The sequence below is a fragment of the Gadus chalcogrammus genome, chromosome 16, assembly GCF_026213295.1.
Source record: "Gadus chalcogrammus isolate NIFS_2021 chromosome 16, NIFS_Gcha_1.0, whole genome shotgun sequence".
Lineage (NCBI taxonomy): Eukaryota > Metazoa > Chordata > Actinopteri > Gadiformes > Gadidae > Gadus > Gadus chalcogrammus.
This window is the reverse complement of record NC_079427.1, coordinates 22974846-23002536: the sequence shown is the minus strand read 5'-3', so window position 1 is coordinate 23002536 and position 27691 is coordinate 22974846. Positions and strand designations below refer to the sequence as shown.

Here is a 27691-nt window from a genome sequence, read left to right as displayed (position 1 = left end):
GGCGGTAACCCTCGGACACCGTGGTGGACACCGGTGGTCAGGGAAGCCGTCCGACTGAAGAAGGAGGCCTTCCGGGATATGATATCCTGGAGGACTCCTGACTCGGTTGCAGGGTACCGACAGGCTCGAAGGGTTGCAGCGGCTGCCGTGTCGGAGGCTAAGCAGCGGGTGTGGGAGAAGTTCGGAGAGGCTGTGTACAAGCTGTGTACAGTAAGGATGGGACTCTGTTGACCTCAACTGAGGAGGTCGTCGGACGTTGGAAGGAACACTTTGAGGAACTCCTGAATCCGAATAACACGCCCTCTATGTTGGAGGCAGAGCTCGAGGTTGATGGTGTTTCGTCGTCAATTTCCCTGGTGGAGGTCACTGAGGTAGTCAAACATCTCCGCAGTGGCAAAGCCCCAGGGATTGATGAGGTCCAGCCAGAAATGCTAAAGGCTCTGGGTGTTGAGGGGCTGTCATGGTTGACACGCCTATTCAACATCGCGTGGGAGTCGGGTACAGTGCCAAAGGAGTGGCAAACCGGGGTGGTGGTTCAAAAAGGGGGATCAGAGAGTGTGTGCCAATTACCGGGGTATCACACTTCTCAGCCTCCCTGGTAAAGTCTACTCCAAGGTGCTGGAAAGGAGGGTTCGGCCGATCGTCGAACCTCAGATTGAAGAGGAACAATGCGGTTTTCGCCCCGGACGTGGAACTACGGACCAGCTCTTCACTCTCGCAAGGATCCTGGAGGGGGCCTGGGAGTATGCCCATCCGGTCTACATGTGTTTTGTGGATCTGGAGAAGGCGTATGACCGGGTCCCCCGGGAGAAACTGTGGGAGGTGCTGCGGGAGTATGGGGTAAGGGGGTCTATCCTCAGGGCCATCCAATCTTTGTACTCCCAAAGCGAGAGCTGTGTTCGTGTTCTCGGCAGCCAGTCAGTTTCGTTCTCAGTGGGTGCTGGTCTCCGCCAGGGCTGCGCCTTGTCACCAATCCTGTTTGTGATATACATGGACAGGATATCGAGGCGTAGTCGTGGTGGGGAGGGGTTGCAGTTCGGTGGTCTGAGGATCTCGTCACTGCTTTTTGCAGATGATGTGGTCCTCATTGGATCATCGGCCTGTGACCTTCAGCACTCACTGGATCGGCTGGCGGCCGAGTGTGAAGCAGCTGGGATGAGGATCAGCACCGCTAAATCTGAGGCCATGACTCTTAGCAGGAAACCGGTGGATTGCTTACTCCGGGTAGGAAATGAGTCCTTAGCCCAAGTGAAGGAGTTCAAGTACCTCGGGGTCTTGTTCGCGAGTGAGGGTACTATGGAGCGTGAGATTGGCCGGAGAATCGGAGCAGCGGGGGCGGTATTGCGTTCGCTTTACCGCACCGTTGCAACGAAAAGAGAGCTGAGCAGCAAGGCAAAGCTCTCGATCTACCGGTCGATCTTCGTTCCTATCCTCACCTATGGTCATGAGGGCTGGGTGATGACCGAAAGGACGAGATCGCGGGTACAAGCGGCCGAGATGAGTTTTCTCAGAAGGGTGGCTGGCGTCTCCCTTAGGGATAGGGTGAGAAGCTCAGCCATCCGTGAGGAACTCGGATTAGAGCCGCTGCTCCTTTACTTAGAAAGGAGTCAGCTGAGGTGGTTCGGGCATCTGGTAAGGATGCCCACTGGGCGCCTTCCTTGGGAGGTGTTTCAGGCACGTCCAGTGGGGAGGAGACCTCGGGGAAGACCCAGGACTAGGTGGAGAGATTATATCTCAACACTGGCCTGGGAACGCCTCGGGATCCCCCCGTCAGAGCTGGTCAATGTGGCCCGGGAAAGGGAAGTCTGGGGCCCCCTGCTTGAGGTGCTCCCCCCGTGACCCGACCCCAGATAAGCGGATGAGGATGAGGATGAGGATGAGGATAAAACATTTTTAGATTGCAGTGTCGATGGTTTTGCTCTCAAATCTATTTTTTGATTGCAGTGTGGAAAGTTTTGCTCTCAAACCTATTCAGTTTGATTGCATAATAAAGACACAAATCTACCTCCATACCACTGCAGCGTCCAGTCTGCCCGAAGTCAAACGTGAGAGGATGAGAGTAGCTGCCCAGAGGGCTTATTCTAACCTCTTGTCCATAATGTCACAGAAAATAAATGATAGAAAATGAACATTGGAAATTAAGGCATAACATTGGAGTTCCTTTCCATAGCTTGAGTAAGCTGTTTGTGAGTAAAATAACTAAATTTGACGCTGAACTCTGAAAGAAAAGTCAATGCTGCGGTTGGCAATGTAGCGATAGCTTATGATGGTAGCTAATTGCATAATTGTACTGACCGTGTTAATAAGTTATTATTTGGTTGATTTGCGGTTCAGACCGGTTAGAATACAATAGGGTTGGATACCTTTCTTGTGCTGCCACCTATTTGTTTGAAGCTTGGAGGAATAATTTGGCCATATCTAACGCATTGCACCATAATTATGTATTATTTTTTCTATTTCAATGTATTTACATCGTTATATATTTTGGTTTTGTTAGGCAGTGCAAACCTTGCATTGTTTTTGTCCAAAAAGACAGTTTCCTTAAATTACAAATTAATTTGATACAATATAATATGATGTAGGCTAGGTTACTTTTACTGCTTTTTATCGTTTTACGGTAACATTGAGGCCACATTGGCCAGCCGTATTACACCTAAACTAGCACAGTGCTATTTTTAAACAATGCTACTCCACCTCTTAACAGTCCGGTAGAGTGAAGTCAGGAGAGGCACTGATGTTTGAGAGCAGCATTGTAAAAACCAAACGTTGAATACCTGGCCAATAAAAGTCCCCGGCTTATTCGGGGCACTTTGTGTCTCTGGAGATTCTATACCACACACGCTTGCTTTGTTGATCACATCTCAATGACCTCTTAGTCACAAGGAGCAGGTCACTCCTCTGATCTCACCTGGCGATAGTAATCCCTTAATTCCGAATCTTTGGGCCTTCAGGTTTGTGTGTAAAATATTATTAATAATAATTATAAATGTTTTATTGTGAGACACTCAATGGTGGCAAACTATTTTGTTTTCATTTGGGATCATGTGAACCTTGCAACATTTACCAAGCATCTTCCAATAGATAATCGGTATACATGATTATTATTGCTTTGACAACATTGACATCATGGGCAGTAACATCATAGGATTTAGGTCTGATATTAACAAACCTAGGGTGAGGGGACTGATCATTGGAAGCCATTGCTTGAGAGGCAATGTGTGTGCATGAATATGTTTTTTTTTTTCTGCTTTTCAATTTATTCTGCTCATCTTGGTCAAAAATTAAACAAAGTACAACTTTGGACTTTATAAGTAGATTATATGTTGAAAAGACATTAAATGCAATAAATAAACGTATTTCAGGGGACATTGTGTTATTTTATTTTAAAACAACGGTGACAGGAGTAGGCATTAAAACATTTCCCCAATGGAAGTTTGTTGTGGTAATGTCTTTAATGTTTTTACCTGATTGGTTCACTAGTGTTCTGAGAGAAGTATATATATCATGCTCTGTGAGGCTTAGACACGCTGCCCCGCCCAGATTCCATGCTGAGCTGGAATGAGTGTGTCTGTGTCTGTGTATGTTAATAATGATTGATAGAATCTATCAGATCGAGCAGCAGCTATGCTACCCGGGCTCCAATACCTCGTGCCCTAGGGCCGTGTTCCATATGGGGGCCCAGGTCGCTCTGTACACGCTGTTTGTGATGGGCATGCTGGTCACGGTGGTTGGAAACGCTGTGGTCATCGTGTCCATTGCTCATTTCAAGCAGCTGCACAGCCCCACCAACGTGCTGGTGCTCTCCTTGGCTCTGGCCGACCTGCTGCTGGGGGTGACCGTGATGCCGTTAAGCACAGTGCGCGCCGTCCAGGGATGCTGGTTCTACGGGGACACCTTCTGCCTTCTCCACTCCGCCTTCGACATGTTCCTCACCTCCGTCTCCATCTTCCACCTCATCTGCATCGCGGTCGACCGCCACGAGGCCGTGTGCAAGCCCCTGCACTACTCCCGCAACATCACCATGACCGTGGCCTGGCTCATGGTGTCTGCCAGCTGGGCCCTGGCCGCCCTCTACTCCTACTGCCTGATATACTCCAAGGCAAACATCCGAGGTCTGGAAGATTACCTGGCATCCATATACTGCCTGGGCAGCTGTAACCTGCTGTTTAACAAGCTGTGGGGGACACTGGACACCATCATTGCATTCTTCTTCCCATGCACCGTCATGGTGGGCTTGTACGCAAAGATTTTCCTCGTGGCCAGAGAGCACGCAAGGAAGATTGACGACATGGGGGGTCACGGCGGGACGTTGAATGGTAAAATTGCAAGCGGGCAGACCAAGCGTTCAGAGCACAAAGCGGCCAAGACTCTGGGTATTGTGGTCGGAGCGTTCGTCTTTTGCTGGGTGCCATTCTTCCTGAACTCGATCGCCGATGCCTACACAGGTTTCAGCACGCCTGCGGCTGTTTTCGAGGTGTTTTCTTGGCTGGGTTACTTCAACTCAATCCTAAACCCTGTTATTTATTCCCTCAATTATCCCTGGTTCAGGAAAACCTCTCGCCTTATTTTCACCCTGAAAATATTCGCCAGTGACTCCTCGTCAATTAATGTGACTATGAATTGAATGTTAGGGTTTTTGTTAATCTCTCTGCTGAATTATACATTGTATATTTATTATTTCCTTTTTATTATCCATGTATATTGCTCGGTTCAGGTTGTTCCGGTGCGATGCTTGTCAACCAGTATATATATCTATTAACAATCGTAATGTATTGATCAATATTTCTGCTCCTACTAGTTAATCAAACCATGCTATGATATCATTTCAAGACAGTCAAGAAGTTCATGAGGATGTAAGGCCATATCCTTGCATGCTGTATTTTCTCTATTTTGTCTATATTTTTTCTTTCTTTTTTTTACACTGCGTAATGTACTGAAATGGGACTGAAATATTTTTGTCCGTTCTTAGGAAGGGACTGCTTCTATTCACTCAGATATTATATTCAACACATCGATTATTCCCTATAACCCTTACTATTAGATAAGATTAGTTAGGCCTAAACATATGTCCCATATTGTCTCAAGGGAATGCTATTTAAATAACACTTCTGTCATGAGGCAAAGATTCAGAGCAAGTGTCGGGAGAATGGAAATAAATGCATTTTGCAGATGTTAAACATTTTGGGAATAAACAAATGAAAACACTGAGAAATAAAATACGTTTTTCTCATGAAAATAATCTTTAATTTGCATTGCACAACGACATTATAAAGAGTGTGCCTTATAATAATGAGAAGCTAGAGTGTAGACATTATAATACTGGATATAAAAATGGTTTCAGTCCGGAATACACATACAATTACAGTTTTTAACAATCAACTACATACATGGACCACAATCTATTACAAAAACATGTAAAATACAAAGAAAACAGATGACAAAATGACATCACAGCCAGCTTGGATGGCAGACGAAAGCCTCTTTCACATTTTAAGTGTGTCGCACAATATAAGAAATTTCTTAGAAGTTTCAACCTAAACTTTAGGTTTAGGTTGAGCATAAGGAAGCGACTATATAAATGGAAATAGGTAGGTTTGTGAGTTAAGTTTTGGCAATTTTTTTGTTTGGTTCAAAGCTAAGTTTGCCTCTGCTACATTTGATAGTAATAATTTAAAGAAATAATATTATTATATACAATAATACAACATGAAATGTATATATCCTGTTTTATAGAAAACAAACGTAAAAAAAATCTGCCCTAAAAATTCTAACCCATACATATTTAAATCATTTGCACAATCCCTCTGAGTCTGATCATGACCTCAAATCACCATCAGTAGCATCACATATAAATATAATTTTCAAAAGACAGAAAGTCTGTAGGTTTTCAATGTGTCTATGTGCTGTTGGATTGGATGATCGTCGGGGTCACGTCATGTCACGTCATGTCTCGTCTCACAAAAAAGCATCGGTTGCCTTCACGGAAACCTACAATGCAGAAGATGAAACTGCAGTCTGTAAAATACACATACAGATTCATGTAAAAACCTAAAACAGCATTTTTTCACTTTATCCATTTCAGACATAAAAAATAAATACAGAAAATATATCTTCCCACGATAGATGTGTAGTAGCATGCAGGAAAAGTGGTTTCATCTGACTTTTAGAGGCCAGACGTAAAGAGAGGAAGCAAGGAAAACTGTAACACAGACATTACTGCAGTGTCAGGAATCTGCAATGCTTTCAACAGGGCCCACAAGGAGAACCCCTTGGCCCAGGCATATTCTTTTCGTGTTTATGTGTGGGTGTGGGTGAATGTGTGTACATATGCCCAACCTGTGTCTCCTGGGGTCCGTTCCTCCCGAGGTGTTCACCCTCCGTCCTCTCCCTCACCAGGAGCTTGAGCGTTGTCAAGCCAGCTTTGACCAATGCCCCCACCTCCTCCAAAGACCTGTCCTCCACATTCTGCCCATCCACCTCCACAATGGCGTCACCCCGCAGAAGACCAGCCCTCTGGCCAGAGCCCCCCGATGCCACCTGGGTATCACGAGGAAGCAGGAAAGGAACTCAGGATATAAAGGTGAAGCCAATGGTATTGAATGAGTGGTTTGGCATGAGACACAAAATGGGTCGTTGTGTTATTTATTGTATACGTTTGAGTCTTTTTTCTGTTTGTTATTTTCTGTTGAGAATTTTCTTGTATTTTAATTTGATTTAATAGTATAATCGATCATTTAAACTAACATTAGAAGTTTAAAGCATCCAAAAATGAACTATAATATTAACAGATTTGAAGAAATAACATTTTCATGGTACGTCAAAGACGTGTGTTGCAGAGATATATATAAGTTAGCAGCTGGCCCCGCTAGCACCAGACGCATCGTCTTGTAATTCAACTTTAATCCTCGAGATGTCACTGCCACTGCAGCGTCCAGTCTGCCGTCAGTGAAACTTGAGAGGATGAGAGTAGTTGCCCAGAGGTCTGATCCTAACCTTTTGTCCATAATATCTAAGAAAATTATTGATAGAAATAGAACATTGGAAATTAAGACTTAACATTGGCGTTGCTTACGATTGCTTGAGTAAGCTCTTGATGAATAAAATAACTAGGTTTGATGCTGAACTCAATGCAACATTTCTAGACTGTTATGTACTGACCGTGTTAATGAGCTATTATTTGTTTTTGTTGATTCATGTTCAAACTGGTTAGAATACTTGCAGCCCCTATTTGTTTGAAGTGTGGAGGACTATTTCTGCCAAATCTAACATGTTGCACCGTAATAATTCATTATTTCCATCTATTTACATTTATTTAAATATTTATGTATTTTGATTTTATAAGGCAATGGAACCTTGCCTTGTCTGTGTCCTGTGTTAAATTGTTAATTTTCTGAATTAAAAACAAACTGACTGAATGGATAATATACCATGGATTATGACACAAAACCGTTTCCTTAAATTACAATTGAATGTGGTACAATATAATATGATGTAGGTTATTTTACCACTTTTTATGGTTTTACGATAACACTGAGCCCACATTGGCCAGCCGTATTGAAACTAAATTAGCACAGTGCTATTTTTAACCAATGCTACTCCACCTCTTAACAGACCGGTAGAGTGAAGTCAGGACAGGCACTAATGTTTGAGAGCAGCATTGTAAAAACCAAACGTTGAATACCTGGCCAATAAAAGTCCCCGGCTTATCCGGGGCACAACACAGGTTGAACCCGAATCCGACGGCCTCTCTGTCCAGAACACACAGCCTGGGGCCCGTGGGGTAGAGTTGGTTGCCCCTGTCGTCAGGTCCGTTCTGGGCCTCTTTTATGTCCTCATCATAGAACAGCAGGGGGGATAGGTCCAACTGTCATGATGGAAAGAGTATGACCACATCGTATTTTAATAGACATAAACTAGTTGGCCTAGGTGCAGGTGCATTCATCACGTTTTCCCAATAAAAAGGAGACAAATCAATAACTTTCCAACAAATGAGAAAATGCCCCAGTTGAATATATTGGATTGGGGGAATAGTAGCCTATAATGGAAGACCTTAGGATGGCAGGTAGTTTCTGTACCACATACTTTTGCTTTGTTGATCACATTTCAATGACCTCATAGTCACAAGGAGCAGGTCACTCCTCTGATCTTACCTGGCGATAGTAGTCCCGCCCCTTTAAGGTGATTGTGGTGAGGCTGACACTCTGACCGCTCTCCCGGATCTTGTGGACGATGAGCTCATGCGCCGCAGTCTCCACGGCCTCCCCGTTGATGGCTAGCACCAGGTCCCCGTCCTCCACGCCCGCCTGCTCCGCCGGGCTCCCTGCCTCCACCTCTCGCAGCAGGTGCACTGGGGCACAAGGCAGGATGGAGGGGCAATACCCTGTTTAGTTTCCCTTTTTCTTTATTCTTCTTTTTGCTTATTTTTTCTATGTAGAGTGAACTTTAGTTTCAATTTTTTTTTATTGTTAAGCATATTGTATTACATGACAATATTTTTTACGATTCCAGCCATTTGAAACAATTGCAACCACGCAAAATAGTTATTTTAACGTTGTCAATACTTGCAAGCAAACTTATCAACTAAAGTATGGTAGGCAGTAGGCAATTCTGAAGGCTCTTCTTTAATCAAAGTCTCTGTAAGATTAAGATATGAACAGAATAAAGTAGATTTGTTCCATGGTGAAAATCTAAAATGTTCAATCGGTGGTGAGTGCAGTAGGAAAGGCACAGGCCACCTCTCTCTGGTATACCAATGCGTCCCGAGACTCTCAGCTTCTCCTGTCGCAGCAGGAACCCGTATCCATCCGGCCCCTGGACCAGGTCCATAGTCTTGGGCCTGTGGGCCAGGCTGAGGCACTCTGCCAAGTCCGCCACCACAGGGATCCGCCGCTTGATGCAGACGGACTCACTCTCTCTGTCTATGACCAGCAAGGTCACATGGATGCTACTCCTCTTAAACTGAGATAGAAGGAGGAACCACAGAGAGTCATGGGGGATTTCCAAAAATATTCACGGTCATGTTATGTTAACATCTTTAAGTGCTTTAAGTGTCTACATTACGGGCTTCTGTTTTATTACAATTTACAATTTAGTAGATATCCATCCAACACATTAAACCAAATACAGATACAGATAATTAAGGAGCAGATATTTGTTCATACGAATTGACGCTTCCATAAATTGCTATTTGTATTATTTCATTTGGAATATCCATTAGTCATATCGTTGAAAAGACCATATTGACTTGCCGGTTGTATATGGCACAGCAACAGTAACCAACAGGGGCGGGACATGATATCTTTGTGATGTCTGTGTGTGTATGTGATGAGAGCGGTAGATACATACTATTTTGTTGAGTGCTGAGAATGTGAGGTTTGCGACTGTGACGCCGTTGACCCAGATCAGTTTGTCTCCGTTGCGGACGCCGGCTCTCTCTGCAGGACCGGCTGTTAATGTGCTCAGGTAGTACATGCCCTTCTGACCTGGATAAAATACAATAGGTTACCTTCACCCTCTAGTCTAGACATACAAAAATTGCATTTGGATATTGTTTCAGAGATAGGATTCATAGTGGTTTCTACGTAGGGGAAGTTTCCAAAACCTGGCTTACATGGTTCCCCTCTGCATTTAAACATCTTTATGGATTATACTTATTTCTTATCCACAATTTATTAACTACAAATAAGGGTTTTAAACTTTTAAGTAATGAAATGACAAAAAATACAATGTACTCATATCATATTGGACTGACCTCTGCTACAAATGACTGAAGAATAACTGGCAATTCAATGCCCTTTTAAAGACAGAAATGTGAATGTCTTGGGATGGAGGTGTCATAGCTGAACAAGGGATGACCTGGGTGAATGCATGTTTATGCGCTACCTTGCACATGGCGGATGGTGATGCCCAGGCCCTGCACTGGGTTCCGGGTGACGTGGCAGAGTCTGGCTTTGTGGTCATGGTTGTCGCCCCTGTTAGACCTTGCCACCTCCTGCAGGTCCAGACACCAAGACACAGCCTGCAAATACCCTATAGCGTCAACATACCATCAGTGTGTGAATACTGTATGTATACTGACGACTTATGTACACGGCAAATGGACTAGAGGTGTCATCTACATTACCTGCTCGTATTCCTCTTCTCTCAGCACCAAGAGAAAGACCCGGAGGCCACAGCGCTGGATCTTCCTCAAAAGCTACACACGCACACATACACATACACAAAAGAAAGGGAAAAGTTGCTCTTTAATATAATTTATTATTATGTTATTATTAATTTATTATATCATATATTTTTGGCCCCTCACTTAACATTTAAGCTAATCACAATATAGTCCTGTTCTACCAATCTTTAAACACTGCATAGGTGGTTGTGGTTAACCTGACCTGCAATGTAACATTGAACATGAACTTAACTAGATCCACTTCCATTTTTAATCTCTGAATCCCCAAAACGTTTTTATCATGTTAAAAACAGCTGTTGGTGCATTCCAGACACAGTATGAGGCACTGTAGGCTATTATGGAGTGAGGGATGGAACCACTCATTTCATCATGTTAATGAAATCATGTGACTCGCAAATCATTGCGAATGAAAGGCCTTACAAAAAGCACTGGTACCACTGTCTGGCGCCTTAGTGGCAGAGCGACGAGGCTGAACTAGAGCGGGAGTTACAGGTTACTACAACATCACACTGGTACAACTGTCTGACGCCTTATTGTCAGGCCGACGAGGCTGACCTAGAGCAGGAGGTACAGGTTACTACAACATCACACTGGTACCACTGTATGACGCCATAGCGTAAGAGCGGTGAGGCTGAACTAGAGCAGGAGGTAAAGGTTACTACAACATCACACTGGTACCACTGGCACCATCATAGTCTCAGCCTCTTTCTTTCATTTACACCACATCCTTATGGGACCTGTCCTGAATGTCTGAAACCTAGAGCAAAATGTTACCATGTGACCCGTCCAGAACCTCTGATATCTAGAACACTACGTCACAATGTGACCCGTCCAGAACCCCTGATATCTAGAGCACTACGTCACCAGGTGACCCGTCCAGAACCTCTGATATCTAGAGCATCGTCACCATGCGACTATGTTAAGCCGTGCAGAGTCTTGAAGAGACTCGACTAGACTCTCGTTGGCTGTCAGCATTGTCACCAGTGGCGGTGGGTCAATAGAGGGCGCTAGGGTGCCGCCCCTCCGTGAAATATTCACTTGAATATATCTGCCAACTATCAATCAGCTATTATCAATACGAAATAAATCAACAAAAATATATAGCGTTTATCCTTGTTTAATTGTGTGAGATTCTTGTCACTGCCAGCAACCATTTAAATGCATCTGAACGTCAAGGATTTGGGCTGGGCTAGTTTTTGGTCATTCGAAATAAAGCCCTCCTCCAAGTGAGGGGCGCCGGCCACGTTGAACTCGCTAACTTTTTGCTGTCTATCAAGCAGAGACAGCTTTTTATTGGCGCAAGAAAACTCGCCCTCGGGTCGCACCAGTGTGCGCCCCAGGCCAATGGTATCGCTTTTCTTTTTTGTCATCACCACATGATTGGACAATTTCAGCGAATCAATCAAATAAGGCTACCTCCCTCAGCAGCGATCGCGCAACACAACTACATGTAGAGCAGGGGTCTCAAACTCAACTTACCTGGGGGCCGCTGGAGGTAGAGTCTGGGTCAGGCTGGGCCACATCAAGTATTCCACAAAAAAAAGGAGCACAACTGACCCAATCTAACTTAATGATCGGGCTATAATTAGATCACGTTGGCTATGTAATCGCTGACAACAGGGGACATTTCGTAGCGGTTGGTAGGAACCGGGACATTTTAGCGTCCTTTGGTTTTTGTCGGGACTCAGGACACGCAACTCAAAATTGGGACTATCCCGGCATAACCGGGACATCTGGTCATCCTATCACAAGTCATAAAAAAGTGTGGCAAGCCACTCCAGTTTGACAACAACGCGCGGGCCGCACTAACACTAAACTTTGATGTCAAGTAGGGGGACACAAAATATCATCCCGCGGGCCTCAATTGGCCCCCGGGCCGCGAGTTTGAGACCCCTGATGTAGAGGATAGATAGATTGCTAACTAGCAGAGAGTTGTAAGCACTTTGCACCCTTTTCAGTGGAGGAATTGGACTCCCCAAGCAATGTTATTAAAAGGAGCAAGTAAGTTACATATTAATTTAGTCTTTCGGCCTGTAGCATATAAACAAAATGAAGCGACTGTCCCTTACTTCTAACTGCATTTGTAGACATTGACACTCAAAAAATGGATGCTATCGGACAGTGATCATGATTTGTCTCAATATCAGAATAACAACAATGGGTGAAATAGCAATGGCTGGTGGAATGGCCAGCACTCGAGTTGAGGGGGGATGGCATCCCCCTTTGGAATTAAAATGATCAAAATCATCCCCCTTCTGAAACAGCCATCCCCCCTTCCCATCCCCTGTTATTTTATCAATTAATGTGGAAATATTACCGCTATTTCATTATAGCGGTTTCCTTTTCGGTGCGCCGCAACGTTACTTTTCCCAGGGACCGATTTGATAGCGATACTGCATTCTCGGGCAGTATGCTATTGCGCAAGCACGCAGGCGTACTTGCGCAATAGTGCCTTCACAAGCTCTCATTCCACACCGTATGAGACAGACACTGGGAATGGCCATAAAGTAGGTCTGTATATGCAGTGGAAGCTTGTCCAGGCCCTGAAAGTCAGGATGTAGGCTATGAATCTGAATGAATAGTAGGTAAAAGTGGCCATCTCCAAAATGCAAGCGGGAATACCGCAAATCAAATCTATGGAATTCAATTCATTTTTTTTCATGGGGGGGGGGGGGGGGGGGGGGGGGGGGGGGTTAATCAGGCATAGGAATGTAGAATTAGCTCCAGGGGAATCAGGTTTAATGAACACCACTGAGTAATTGCTATTATTGTTATTACTTGCAAACACATTGTTAATGTTGTTCATCTAGAAGAACTTTTCCCGGCATAGGGTCTTTGATTGGTGGTCAATCAAGACCACTTCCTGACAAAGTGGTGGTTCTGAACCCAATGAAGCCCTCGTACTGCCATAGTGTCAGAGAGATGAGGCTGAGACAGAACAGGGCTAACTACCTCAGGGAACTCCATGTTATCCACATATTCCTGGTTGACCTCCAGCACCCTTTGGCCGTCCCTGAGGCCCCCCACCTCTGCCGGGCTGTGGGGCTCTACCTCCCTGATCACGTGCCCACGCTTCCCCTGCACCCCCCGGAGCACGAAGCCAAAGCCCTGGCCCTCGGCACGCTTCAGCTGGCACAGCCGGGGCACCGGGCACGGGTTGGGGTCTGGGAGGAGGAGGGGACAGAGAGAAGAGTATGACCTTCAGTGGTTCTGTTCAATACTGAACAATCAATTGTTAATACAACAATATCTATTTCGATCAGGTAAGGAACGTTGTACTTTATCATCTTGAGTTCAATAGGTTCTGTCATGTTTTAGAATACCTTTTTGAACTAGACTACAGTAGTGTTAAATTGGTACAGATGTTATTATGACTATTATGATCATGTATTTCCTCTAACTACAAATTATTTCTTCTCCTGGCAATAATTTATTTCTCGCTCTTTCAATCGAATTCCAATGTATGGAATTTGAATTAATTGTGTTCCCCGTATCCTGGAATGTGGTTTGTTGGGATTCATGCCAAAGCCAAGTCTTATAAATGAGACCAATATTATTTTCCTATGATAAGAACCGTGCATGACGCGTTGGCAGCGGACCTTAGGCCTCTAGACCTTACCCGGGTCGTCAGAGATTACCAGGGCCGGGTTGTCGATCCCTTCCTTTGGGTTGAAGGTAAACCTTTGAAAGAGAACGATACAAATCTCTTTTGAATTTGAACATTAGTGTGAAATGAAAGCGTTGAAAAGATTAGATTGAATAATTCCAAGAATATCTAATAAAAGCATTGATTTGTACCACTGTAGACTGTGCTGCCTACTCTGCTATGACTTGCCTGTCATATGGTTTGTTTGTTGTTCGTCAGTCTGACTTGTCCATTTTAATATCTATACATATATATTTATTTTTATCACAATCCCAGTTCCCACATGAGGTCTGTGCATCGATATGCCAATATTATAAATGCATTATTAATAACGTTTTTTTCTTTCTCAGATTTCTTGGTAAAATAAGAGTTGTTGACCATGATGATGATGAAGAGCTATATCGTTGTTGATGAAGGTAGGACTCACCGTGGATATTCCATCGCATCCTCAATACCTGGGGGAGAGAAGAAATGTTTCACATTAAGATCCTTAAGATCCTAAGATCCCACTCAAAAAGATCAGACACTTACTGTATTTTACCTGAGGTTAAATCAATGAACAAAGTCTCTCTATACCCCACAAACAACTGAGCTGGAAAAAACAATAAACCACTCTTTCCAAACTAATCTCTTCATTAAAACGTCCTTCAATAGCACTGCATAACTTGAGGCGAAACACCCACGTTGTAACTTGCATCACAACACAAAAACAGGTGCTAACTGCATTTATTTAAACCCGACGCATATGATGCACCATATCCAGAATGATACTCTTACTAAGGTAGTGTCACCCGAATAAACAACTGCACCTAAGTAAACCGTACAGCTGCCTGCACGTCTGAGCGTTTGTCAATGTTGCACACATTACATAATTTCACTGCTTTCGCTTTTGCCTAAACTCCCACACTTCCTCATCAAAGGAATGTGTTCTGTAACAAGGAGTTGGAGTGAAGGTCGATCCATCTCCCAGATGAGTTTACTCATTCACCCTTCTGTCCTGACACACACATCTAGAAGACAATCTGGAAAAGACGGGGGTTGATGATTCATTCATGCTGCCGTTCAGCTTGCTCCCATGTAAAGGGTGAGTTCCTGTATCAGACTAGAAAGGATGGTTGGCAGTGAATCATGGCTGTATAACCTTGTTATGGATATCTGCAGATGGTTGTGGCTGGAGTCACCTTCTAAGGCTTCCCACGGCTGACTTGTGAAACATAACAACACTAGCTGAGTGTTGGATATACTGAAAGAGAGGCGCTCTGGAAAACCCAGGGCTGTGTTTACACCTTGCTACCACCACACATGGGCTTTATATACACGACAACAGCGCTCACTAAAAGCTTTCGGAAGATTTCCAAGACAAGCATATACCAATGGCAAAGACTCCCTTTCCCTCCAACCCATACCCCTCACCCCCCCCCCCCCCCCACCAAAACAGAACAACAACAATACAAGCAATACACTCTCCACTCTGCGCCATCACACCATATTTAGCTGCTTCAGTAGCCCATTGCATATCTTTACTTCTGCATGCAGATAAAACTTAGAATAAACCAGTAGTATTGTGTGCATAGATGTGTCAGCTGTAAATAGTGGTGGTGAAAAGAGAGCAGAACTGACCTGTGTTGCTGTACTTCATGTTGTGTGTTGGTGTTCCAGCTCCTCATCCAAACACACACACTGGCTGGGCTATACAGGCTATGGCGGTGTGAAGGTGCAAGGTACACAGTGAAGAAGGGACATAAAAGAGAGAAAGACCTGACTGTCGTCAACAGGTGAGAATTTGGCCCTGTGCTCTCCTTAGGCCCACCCCCCAGCTTAATGTTTAATCTAGTTTAGTGTGGCGGAGCAGGCAAGCACAGTGTCAACTCAGAGCCTTTGTCATCTTTGTTGCTGTAGGAGGAGTTTGCAGAAACCAGCTAATTGTGCTTGTAGATTCGAAAAAGTCAGGCAAAGAAAAAGTGTAAAAAGCCTTTCTACTCACTGCATATGGACTGTTATGTACAATGGAACAGCATTAGGAATACTCTAATGCTTTTAGAGTAGAGGCTGACACACCAACCAATAATTGGTTAGGTTAAACAATAAAACTTAATTAAACTTAATTAAACTTTTAAGTCCCGTCTAAAAACACATATTTTTAAACTGACATTTTCAATGTAATTCATTGTCTCCCACCCATTTCACCCCACTTGTGTAAATTGTTTCAATGTATCTTGTTCTTGTGTTTTTTATGATTGTTGATTTTATTTATTTTTAAACACTGCCCTGTAAGGTGTCCTTGAGTGCCATGAAAGGCGCCCTCAAATAAAATGTATTATTATTATTATTACTAATATTATTTGTTACTTTACTTTATTGCTTAATTACTTGGTAATTAACTATTACTATTAACTAAATAGTGGCCTGAATAACGATGAAGTTATTACTGTTTATAGTCGGAGGATTCAAGGATTCACTATTAAGTTAATCATTCATGACTTCACCATTGTATAACATATATAAACATGATATAGCTTCATTTACTTTGGCCTTTGAATGACTATTAACATAACCCTGTTGTCAATTGTTAAGCTTACTCTTACTTGAACCACTACTAACACCTACTTCTGTTCTGCTGCGGACTAATCTGTTAAATGGGCCACAATAACTACATTTTGTATGTAGTTTTCAAATTAATGGTTCAATCATTCATTGTTATTTTTTTTACCTTCTCAGCCACCACTCCTGGAACTCTTACCACACAATCAAAGTTAAAACCTGGGGAAAAGCATCCCCTGGTAACACTGCACCACATGCATTTTAAGCTCTGCCATTAATAAGAGAAGGAGGAACTATGCCATGCAATTGTGTCAGGTCTCCATCTTATCAGGAACAGACACAGGTTACAGGGTTATTTGACAGAACACGGCCTTGAGGTGACACATATTATAGTAGGCAGACAGGCTAATGTTGAATCTTCCTAAGACACAACACGCGCGCACACACGCACGCACGCACGCACGCACGTACGCACGCACGCACACACACACACTTCATGTTTTTTGTTTTATTTTCAATCCAACTTGAACGATTAAGTATTTCATGAACAGGGAACAAGCATGTTTGAATCAAATTGCACAAAACACTAACCAAATTAAGATTTTGGTTAATCAAAACATTTTTTGTTGAATTAAGTCTTCAAGTTTAAATTTACGACTTTATCTTGTCCAACACAATTGGTTAAACCATGCAAAAGTGCATCAGTTCCAGCTTCAGTTATGAGATCAGTTCAAAAATAAACATTTCAAATAAAGATTATTAATTCCAAAGTCAAAACCTAATGTTAAATTATCTAATTTCAGCCTTTTTCCCATTTCAAGCAAGACGGTAGAGTTTTGACCTCACGTCTATGATGTGGATTAAATGAAATAAAAGCACAACAATGCTGATATGACAATAACTTGATTGATGAAAAACATTTGATTGACAAATTTAGTTTTTTAAAAATACTAGGCTAGCTATTAAAGAAGGTGTATCACACTGCTCCCCATCTCCATCTCCGTTATATTTGCACTCACCAGCAAGCACTTATATTTAAATGCCACAATAGGACTCGTTCATTGCTACAGGGTTAAATAGCAAACTTGATGTAACCATTCATTATTTTAGGGTTCTGTACATTTCTAAAACCTAGCAGTAAAGGCCTTATAAAAAGGCATACCTTATAAAAAGGCAAATACCTTTATAGTGATACAGCTCAAAGCAGCTGATTGTTGTGATTGCGTTGGCCTCCAAACATTTAAAAAACACCTTACCATCAATTGAAAACAGAGTTGTGGAGCATGTGTGGTTGATGGCTGGTTTAAGCAGCCTCATCTGGCTCCAGTCAGGCTGATTACTCTGGAGCTGCATAAGGCTGCAACCCCTGTGGTGCATCGGGCCACTCAGGGCCCACACAGGATCAACCAGCCATCACCACACAAGCTCTAGGGAGAGCTCTGAAACGTCAAGGAAACACCTCCTCTGCATTTACCACGTTGTGACTCGCTAATAAACTGGGTTTGGAAGGCAAAGCCGGTTGGCTGGCTTGTGGCAGGGTCTTCTGCCACAACAACATGTAAATATAGTCAATATAATATAAAAGGTATAAGCCAGTTGCATTTGAAACATGCGTATCTGCATTGAAAACAGGTTTTTACACAAATAGCCTCGTGGCCATTTCCTGAATGTTGTCCTTCTTGGTTTGATTCCCTTGGTGTCCCTTCAGAGACTAAAAGCCAGGCATACGCAGCCATCCTCTTCCCTGAGCGTTTGTGTTGCCAGGCTGATTTTACTTGGCATTTCTTCGGGATTTAGGGGCGGTATCTTTGTCCATCCTTTGCAATACCTGCCTCACCCCTTTCTCCACCTTGCGGAAGTGCATCCTCTTCCACCAGCTGGGCTGCTGCTGCCGGCCCCACTCCAGGTCCCTGAGGAACACCTGGGAGGGACCACAGGGCCGCCACATTGAGTACATAACATATCTGTCCCCCCAGCCCCCCGGCCCCTTCCCACCTAGGTCTTTATACTCGTAATATTAGAGCCCTAGGGGCCACCTTGGTTCTAAACCCTGGTAGAGGTAGAGGAACTGAATGCAGAATTCTGCATGGAACCAAGATGGCCGTTAGGTGTAAGGTGTTGCACACCACCTCAAAAGACACCAACACCCAACTTTAGAATCAGATACAATGAGCAAGGCAGAATGGAGACACGCATGGTGTACAAATTCTCTATTTAAGCAACTGGACCTGGATTCATCTTCATGACCTCACGTTTGTGGTTATAATGATCTAAACTACATTCCCCGCCACCAGCACGACTTTCTCCTTCACAGAACTTTAGGATCTTTGTTGAAATTGTCAGACACCAATTCGCCTGTTAGTCAAAAACAAACATCACCTTAATTTTAATAACCCCCAAGGGCACGGTGATGTTGTCTGAAAGCACCTTAAGGGAAACTGAAGGTTTTTTTCTACCTAGACCATATTTTCCAATCATTTTGGGTGTAAGGGACTAATGCAGACTAACACTTTTGAGATAGGTCCAGTATTGAGCCAGAACTCTCCAGCTGTAATCCGTGAAAAAGGTTATCTTTTGGAGCAATAGCACCCGTTGCTTGTTTTTGCAACTGTCAGGCTCTTATTATATCCTATCATTATGGAAAGGATCCATACAGAGAAATAAAAAATATTTATTCCTTTTTGCTTGATACAGGCTGTTTGTCATTGTGTCAAACCAAGTCTCGCTCAAGGGGAAGACAAGGATATTTCCCTAGTGCACTAAACGGCGCCTTCTGTAGTCCAACAAAACTAACTCTCCACTCTCCAGCTCTCACTCACGTTTCGAACTGTTCTGGTCCTGCAAACACTCAACTCTCCATGACTGAGTCTATGTACGTTTTATTGATAACCAATAATGGTAGATTATAATCGGCAGTGGAAAAAACAAGCACTTTTAGAGGAAGTACATTGATGGGAACTTTTGCCCCAAAGGATCACATTGCAGCCGTTATAGCGGACTACGCCTACAGAGTTTTCGCTCAATACTGGACTAATCTCATATCAACGCCGTGCTTCTATGTGGAAGAAACAAACGGAACTAAACAAATGAACTGTATGAAGCAATGATTATGATATGCTCTAATCTCAATCACCATCAAGCTGGGTAAACTGGCTCTGTAAACAAATTAGAGGGATTTGAGGTAAAACAGACCTCAGGGTACCCATGACTATACCTATATGAGGAAGGACTGGCTGATCCGCACATTCCTATTCCGCACTGCACACAGACACACAGACACACACACACACACACACACACACACACACACACACAGAACGTACCTCCAGCTGCTCGCGCACGCGCTTAGGGTCCCAGGTGGAGGCGTTCTCCGTGATGACGCTGAGGATGGGGTGCCAGGACTCGGACAGGTCTGAGCCCTCGGTGACGGACGCCAGCACCTGCACGCGGCGGCCCGTGCCCCCATGGTCGGTGGGCACCCCGCGCACGTACAGGGACTGCTTCCCCACGTTGCTAAGGGGGTTGAGGTACAGACTGGCCACAGGACAAACACAACATAAGGCAGTGTGAGACCCTTTACGCAGAGGTGTCATCGTAGGACAAACACCGGTGTCATGACACGCTCGCTCTGGTTCACACACACATGTGGGACATCAGAATTACACAAATGCTATTTTACTGCCACATTAAGTTCATTAAGTTCACATTAAGTCCTCTTTCAAACAACACATATGTGACTGTTATTCATAGTAGGGGTAATAGTGTCGAAAATGAACAAATATTATCCATCTTATATTGTCAATGGTCACCAATGGCCCATATAAGTCAATCAAAGGTGGCGCATGCAATAGCATGTGTTTAGCCTATAGAGGGAGGCAATCTACAAGTGGTGCTGTGGTTTGGTTCTCCTTTGGTAGTATCGGGATTCATCACCTTCAATGGAATTGTGACACATACAAGGTGATACACATGTTTGGTTTCGCCAACACATGCCCCTGCTACTGCTTATACTGCTACTACTGCTACTAATGCTATTACTGCTACTACTGATACTACTGCTACTTCTGCTATTACACTACTGCTTCTTCTGCTACTAACGCTATTACTGATACTACTGCTACTTCTGCTACTTCTGCTTGTTCTCCTATGCGGTGGGGCTTACTGCACGGTGTGTATGTTGGGGTGCTCCCTGCAGGCGTCCACCAGGGTCAGGGCGGCGCTGTCCCCGATGTTGTTGTAGGCCACGTTGAGTTCCTGGAGCCGCGCGTGGTGGTGCAGTATGGAGGCCAGCTGCCGGGCGCCGGCGTCCCCCAGCCCCGTGTGCATCAGGGACAGATGCCTGAGGGACTGGTCCTGGGGCAGGGCCTCCAGCAGGGTGCGCACCCCGGACTCCTGGAGGGGGTTGTCGCACAGCCTGGGACCACAGGTGGGGAGGGGGGAGGAGGGTGAGGTGGGGAGGCTTAAAGAGCCACTATCAGGTTGGTCTCCCCAGGTCATCAATGTAAATGAGGCAGATAATAGGTTTCAAAATGATTTAATGTAATTTGCATTTTATTAATGCTAATTGCTAACTTACATGTGATTCTACATGCAGTTCACCCTAGCTCTGGTGTTTTTCTTACCACAAGTGAAGTCATGCGCAAGTTACTCTTTTGGACTGCACGTACATGATGCTTGACAGAGGCATGTACGGTTGTAATTCTTAATAATTATTCCCTTTAATTATTTGCTACACACTTTCCCAATATGAAAGAACTGGAGATTCCAACCTGCAGGTCGCTCTGTTGGATGAAGTGAAGACACAAATGATGTGTACGAATCATGTTCTGGTTTAGCAATCCAAGCAAGCAATCAACATGCATTATATTAATAGCATTCATGGGCAAATATTAACAGATACATTTACCTACTGTTTAAGTTACTTTTTTCATGCACCTTCCCATGTATGAACACATGTTGTTGCGAGGGAACTTCTTAGTTTAGCACCCATGTATGAACACATTTCAGAGTGAGTGAACTGCTTAGTTTAGATTAGCAAGAGGTGAAAAGGATGTTAGCAATGTCACACAGCTAATGTTACATTTACGGGCTCACATTTAACACCTGGCAGTGGCTTTCCAGTGCTGAACCTCTTAATCAGTAGTGCTTCAGGGCAATCAGGTTTATCCTCCCATTCAACCAAACCGTTTTCTGTCTTAAGCACTTGGCCCATCCCCCCTGAGAGTATTAGCATTTGAAGCACAACACCGCCCCCTACTGCTTTAAAAGTATGTTGATCTATCTAATATTTTACATTTAATATACTTTATCATTAACATGTAATTGTTTGAATTTATGTATTTTATGGACAGTTCAAGTAGAAAAGAGATACCAGTCTCAAAAGGTAAAATAAAAGGTTTGTGTTTTCATGATCCTATGATGCACCTAAAGCAGCGTGTAAGTGTAGTAGATACACAGTCTTACTGTAGGGATCTAATATCACTCTTGGGGTCAAGCAGAAGGTCACTCAGGAAGATGCAGGAATCTGGGCCCAGGCTGTTAAACTGGAGACTGATGCAATGGAGAGAGTGAGAGTGAGAGTGAGAGTGAGAGAGAGAGAGAGAGAGAGAGAGAGAGAGAGAGAGAGAGAGAGAGAGAGAGAGAGAGAGAGAGAGAGAGAGAGAGAGAGAGAGAGAGAGAGAGAGGGAGACCACAATCACAAAAATCACAAACTCACATCCAGGCAGTTAGGAGTGTATGTCATCCAGAGATCATTCAGTGCAAAGCAGCAACAGGTCAACAACAAACAAACAAAAATGTACAGTTTACTACATTAGTCACTGGTCTAGCTAAATGGCCCTTTCATATGCCTCCCCTATTTCTGTAAATTAACAGAATAAAATATTATCATTATAAACAAACAAAGGTCATGTCAGTTCTTGCCCGAAGTAGTAAGGGCTATTAAGGCTTAAGCTTAACTGGTTATACAGAATATTCCAGGCTCCCTCGCAATTATTTTGGTAAACAATCCACATGGCGTTGAATCTGCTGCATGTTGTGACACCACCCAGCTGTAAACTGACAATCTTCATGACCTTTATGCCAGGGTTCACAGGGAGCGTTACGTGGCAGAACATTTCAACTTGCTATTATATGTGCTCCACGGCACGCATTCCCAAGCGATTGAATAGAATAGTACTTAAGAACTAAATTCAAAAGCATTCAAGTTCACTACTCCACAACTCCAGAAAACTTGTACAAAGAATGAACACTGCCTGTGTTGCGGCATGTCAAATTTGACGTGCCACAACACGGGCAGTGCAACATGTTGCACTGTTAAGATCATGTTCCCCAGCAGAAGGCTAAAGCGGACAGAGCACGCAGCAAACACAATCTTATCTTGAGCAGAAGGGGAAAGCATGGGCAATAAAAAGTAATTGAAACCAACCGACAACTCCGCCACACAAATTCTGAATTGTAAGATATTGGAATAAACTGAATAAACAAAAAATGCGTGGTAAATCGCATGCTTTGGTATTATACTCATGTGGGGCACCCTTTCACTTCACAAGCACCCCCCCCCCCCCCACACCAACCCCCCCCCGCCTAAATCTTCACTGCAGGAGACATAGAGTCAATAACTCAATGACTCAATTATTGATGTCCTTCTTACTTGAGGTTATGTGTGTGTCTGAAAGCAGGCCACAGCATCTCCAGCAGATCGTGTGTTAGGTAGCAAGAAGAAAGGTTCAGCTCTTCCAGCCGGTAGCTGCAAAGAAAAAACCAGGGACAATGGTATGCTCCAAAGCTGCTATATTCAATTCAAATATAGTACCTTAAAACAAGCCTAAAAGAAATTTGCAATTTGCAAAAAACACAGAGATGCAATGCAAAATACAATCATCTTCTAGATCTGAGTCCTGGTCACTTTTTGGTATCCTGCATCTTTGCTTCCTTAAACTGTACCCGCGTCAACAGAGCCAAAGTTGCCATCAGTAGCCTCAGCAGTACCTGGCAGGGCTGCAGGACAGCACCGAGCTCAGAACAAAGCACTTGAGGGGCGTCATGCGAACGTTGCAGAGGCGTATGGTTCTGATGGTGGACAGGATCTCGGCCGTGAGCCGGGGGTTCTGGAACTCGTAGAGCAGGACCAGGAGGTCCATGAGCTCCTCCGGGGGCTGGGGCTTGTTCAATTCTATGGTCGCAGAGAACAGGATTCCTGGGTCAGGTTTGATCTTCTCATTTATAATTGATACTATGAACTGGAGGATTATTGTGAGTTTATTCCTATCTAAAGAAAAAATAATATGGAGTCTAACAAGCTAGGCTCGTCTATGTACCTGGGACTCTTGGTACTGGTGACTGATAACTCAGAATAATATTCAATATCAAACAAGAACAAAACATTTATGGAGACATTAACGATGAAAAAGCCAATGCTGGAGTAAACAACCGACCTCGAACGAGATACTTGCGGAGAGCGCGCGTGATCTGGGACACAGTGGTGCTCTTGATGCTGCAGCCCAGCTGCTGCAGCAGGACGCGGTTGTCATAGTGCAGCAGGCCGCCCATGAAGATGGGGTAGAGCTCGAAGGGCTGCCTCTCATCCTGCTTCTCGGGCTGCGGGCCGTGAAGCCCCAGCAGGCCCTGCTCCACCTGGTCCAGGACGTCCTCGTTGAAGCTGTCCTCGTTGCGGAACATCTCTGACGCCAGCGTCCTGGCGATGCGGCCCTGGTTGTGAGTGTGGATCCGCTCGTACAGTTTGGGGAACAGCTGGAGCAGGTTGAACACTGCAAAGATGCGCAGCGGGATGAACTTGGAGAGGACCGCCACCATGGAGCCGACCTCCTCGTTCACCTGGCCGATGGCCACCGACACCTGCCTGGTGAGCTTTTCCACCGCCGTCTTGTTCTCCCCCAGGACCACGTAGAGGGCGGCCAGGTACTCCTGCATGGCCGGCACGGCGAACGTGTAGCGCCGCTCGTCGGCGTCCTGCTCCTGGCCGTCCTTGCTGGGGCAGGGGACCAGGAAGAAGTCCAGCACGTCGGTCCTGAACACGGCCAGCTGCCGCAGCTCCTCGTCCGTCTTGGTCTTCCCGCCGACCCACTGCTCCAGCTCGCTCTCCGAGAAGGAGGTGCGTTTGTTGGTGACGCCGTCGAAGGCCAGCTTCCCCACCGTGCGCACCACGTACAGCATCAGGGAGCCCTGCCGCTCCTGGACCGAGCCGTCCGCCCTCGCCGCCGCGCCTGCTCCCAGCACCTCCCCGCCGAAGTTGAGCCGCAGGAAGCTAGTGTAGATGCCTGTGAAGGTGCGGATGGGCGCCTGGGCGTCGGTAAAGTGCAGGAAGTGGAGAGTGGCGCAGGTGAGCCAACAGTAGGCGGGCAGGAAGCAGGCTTGGGCCAGGCGGCTCTCCCTCTGCAGGTTGAGGTAGAGGAGCTCGATGAGGGCCTCCCGGTTGGGCTGGGCCACACCGGTGCTGGGCTGCTGCAGCAGGCGGCTGGTGAAGTAGGCCCGCTGGCGCTCAGCACTGTCGAAGCCACAGATCTGTGCGTAGCGGGCAACGTACTTCTGGGGGATGGACTCCACCGCAGAGAGCCGGGTGGTCACCAGGATACTGGCCTGTGGGATGTGGGTACAATTGACAAGTGTTGTGTTGAGGTGGTTTTACACCATGATCCTCTGACCTATCATAGCTGACTGATGGGGTTGGCATGAGTCACTGGGCTGTGTTCACTGCATTCACTCACATGGCCTTTCAAACCATAGCTATGCAGATGCCACACAACTACTCTTTTTCATAGTCTGAAACTCAGGTAGCAGCACGTTAGTTTCCCAAAACATCTAGGAAATAACCCAGAACAATGAAGGCCACGGGTACTGACCAAGAGTTCTACCCACTTGGGTAATCTAAAACTATAAAACAGAAGACTAGATTTTTTGTCGAACGAAAACAAGGCAACGAAAAACATCATCCACTTTTTAGCAGGCTTGACTACTGTTATGACTCTAATCTACTTCCAGAACAAGTTAGGTCTGCCTCAACACGTTCTTTTAACCCAAACTTGGCTAACATTTTTCTTCTGCACTGTATTCATTGGGGGTCAAGCAGCAAAGCTTTGTGACAACCATTGTTATTCTAGATGTTCCTATTATTATTATTATTTACCTACCATGGGAGTCTATGGCAGCACATAGAACGCCATGGTCAAAAGTTGTGAAATTTGACACACTGATTCAGGACATTCCCATGATCCCTCACAGCAAATTTGTGGCCGCTAGCTCATAAGCTCTAGCGCCATCAACGATCAAAGTTGGACATGCATTCATGTTTATAACTTTTGACCCATTCATCCAATATACACAAACAAGGTATCATTGGAATCCTTGGGGCAAGCAGAGTTCAACGCACCCTATTTCGCCATGATGGATTCTACAAAATCTTGGTTTATTTCAAAAACTTTCAAAATGCATCTCCTATCACACAAAACTTATCGAATCGATTTTTCAAATTTAAAACTGTTTGGCCGTGACAGCCAATACAATTTGACAGCGATGCCGCCAAACAGGAAGTAAGACAATTTCTCAGCAGCCCTTTGACATAACATAACCAAACTTGGGATTTGGGCATTTGGTGACCTTTGACCTCTAGGGAGCGCTGTAATTAAAGAAGATGTGCTTTATCTCCTCTCTCTTCACATGAGTATATTTCAAACGTATTTCCAATGTCTGGTGATACTGTCAGACCTCTTCATATAACTAATAAATTATTTATCATGGAAACATCAGAATCTTCATGAGACATATATGATCTTCGGACCAAGCTGAACAAATGAGTCAAACAGCTTTTTCAAATTCAAAACCGTTTGGCCGTGACAGCCAATCAAACTTTACGGCAAAGCCGGCAAACAGGAAGTAAACCTGTTCTCAGCAAACCTTTGACATATCATAGCCAAACTTGGTACATAGACTCATGGCATCATTCTGGGGACACCCAAACAATTTGGTGACCTTTGACCTCAGGGGGACTTCAAACAGGAAATGAGCTTAGGCCTTTATGTATCTAAACCAAACTTGGCTCATAGTCTTATGACCCTATCCTGATGATGGCCAAATAATTGGGCATCATCAACGCCTAGTGGGGGTGTAACGATACATGTATTCGTATTGAACCGAATCAGTACGGACGTCACCGTTCGGTGCATGGATTTACACGGAGAATACATATAATGAAATAATACTGGCGTGCGATTTAATTAATGTAATGCAGAACTAATGTTAGATATGCGAGTTCTTCAGGGACAACTAAACTGCAGCCCTGATTGGCGCCTAGGTCCATGCTAGGTAGCCCGAGCTCCGCCTTCTGGCTAGTGCTACAGTTTTTTGTCAGGTCGACGGTTAAGTGTCAGTCAGTCAGAGATAGCAGTGTTGTAACGGAAGGGTTGTACACTTCTTTGTTATTTGGATAACCATTCGGCTGTTGGTGTTATGGCACATAACACGTCGGGTTCTCTGACGTCTCTGGTATTGCCACAACAAGACTCGTAGTGGGGGTTATCTCAGCCATGGTTGAGAAGGTATTGGGGGAAAGAAACTTTGGCTTTGACTCCTTGAAGTACATGAACCGCGACATGAAAGAGAAAAGGATTGTTGCCCGCGGTTGTTGACCGCGATTGTCTGGCTCTAGCCTATGTTGCTGTTTTGTTATTATTATATGTACTTTGCACTTTCATAAATAAGACATGCTGCATTTTCAGTTTTATAACTGATCGTCTTATTTTGTTTACATGTTACGGATGGAGTCTGGAGATGATGTGGGGTATTATTGTTTACTGTTTCCATCTTAGATTACGCAGTTCAGGCTGTTGCAGCTAGCTCAGGGGAGAGACTGTATGACACTAGGTGGTACAACCTGAGACAGGCACAATAAAAAAAGAATTGCCTTCTGCATTTTTGTTTTTTCTTTTCCCTTTATTGTACTGAACTCGTACCGAACCGTGATGTCTGAACCGAGGTATGAACCGAACCGTGACTTTAGTGTACTATAACACCCCTAACGCCTAGTTGTTAGCAGCAAGTCTATTCCGGCCCTTAGAAAGCAACTTCAATGTATTTTCATTGTGATAACCATTTGCCAATAGCTTTCATTGTAGGTGAAATTACTGAGATGGTCATCATGTAGCCACCTAACCGATTATGTCTGTCCACCAAAACAATTTTATGGAGTCCTATTCTGCTCAACCCCCCATTGCTGCAGCTATATTTCTCTTTATTCTCCATCTTCTCTATTTCATTATTTGTAATTTATCATTTAAATTATCCTCTTTTTTTTTTAAAGATTGTAA

General features: G+C 44.5%; 3 protein-coding genes across 5 annotated transcripts in view; 1 reads left to right on the top strand and 2 right to left on the bottom strand.

Moving 5' to 3' along the window:
* Positions 1-3589: 3589 nt before the first annotated feature.
* LOC130405663 (trace amine-associated receptor 13c-like) lies at positions 3590-4624 on the top strand. The gene has a single exon (XM_056610836.1). It carries the CDS (start codon positions 3590-3592, stop codon positions 4622-4624), a length of 1035 nt encoding a protein of 344 aa, XP_056466811.1.
* A 601-nt stretch (positions 4625-5225) lies between these two features.
* On the bottom strand, positions 5226-15212 carry nherf4a (NHERF family PDZ scaffold protein 4a). 2 transcript variants are annotated; one of them, XM_056610575.1, is made up of 10 exons: positions 14257-15212; positions 13803-13864; positions 13136-13347; positions 10124-10195; positions 9883-10018; positions 9346-9482; positions 8736-8958; positions 8151-8347; positions 7682-7864; positions 5226-6537 (listed from the first exon to the last, which is right to left on the bottom strand). In XM_056610575.1, the coding sequence occupies exons 1-10, from the start codon at positions 14268-14270 to the stop codon at positions 6244-6246; spliced, it is 1530 nt and encodes a 509-aa protein (XP_056466550.1). In that variant the 5' UTR covers positions 14271-15212; the 3' UTR covers positions 5226-6243. The 2 variants fall into 2 exon arrangements, with proteins under 2 accessions (XP_056466550.1, XP_056466551.1); XM_056610576.1 differs by lacking the exons at positions 13136-13347; positions 13803-13864; positions 14257-15212 and having other exon boundaries at positions 9883-10029; positions 10124-11128.
* The window catches only part of nlrx1 (NLR family member X1), a 19809-nt gene continuing 6013 nt past the window's right edge, over positions 13896-27691 (bottom strand). The window contains exons 6-13 of one of the 2 annotated variants that reach the window (XM_056610572.1): positions 23807-24968; positions 23361-23544; positions 23023-23118; positions 21834-21920; positions 20533-20784; positions 19694-19904; positions 15450-18291; positions 13896-14284 (exon numbers count right to left, since the gene is read on the bottom strand). In XM_056610572.1, the coding sequence (XP_056466547.1) occupies positions 18142-18291; positions 19694-19904; positions 20533-20784; positions 21834-21920; positions 23023-23118; positions 23361-23544; positions 23807-24968 (2142 nt within the window). In that variant the 3' untranslated portion in view covers positions 13896-14284; positions 15450-18141. The remainder of the gene's footprint in view (positions 14285-15449; positions 18292-19693; positions 19905-20532; positions 20785-21833; positions 21921-23022; positions 23119-23360; positions 23545-23806; positions 24969-27691) is intronic. The other variant, XM_056610573.1, reaches the window with a different exon arrangement.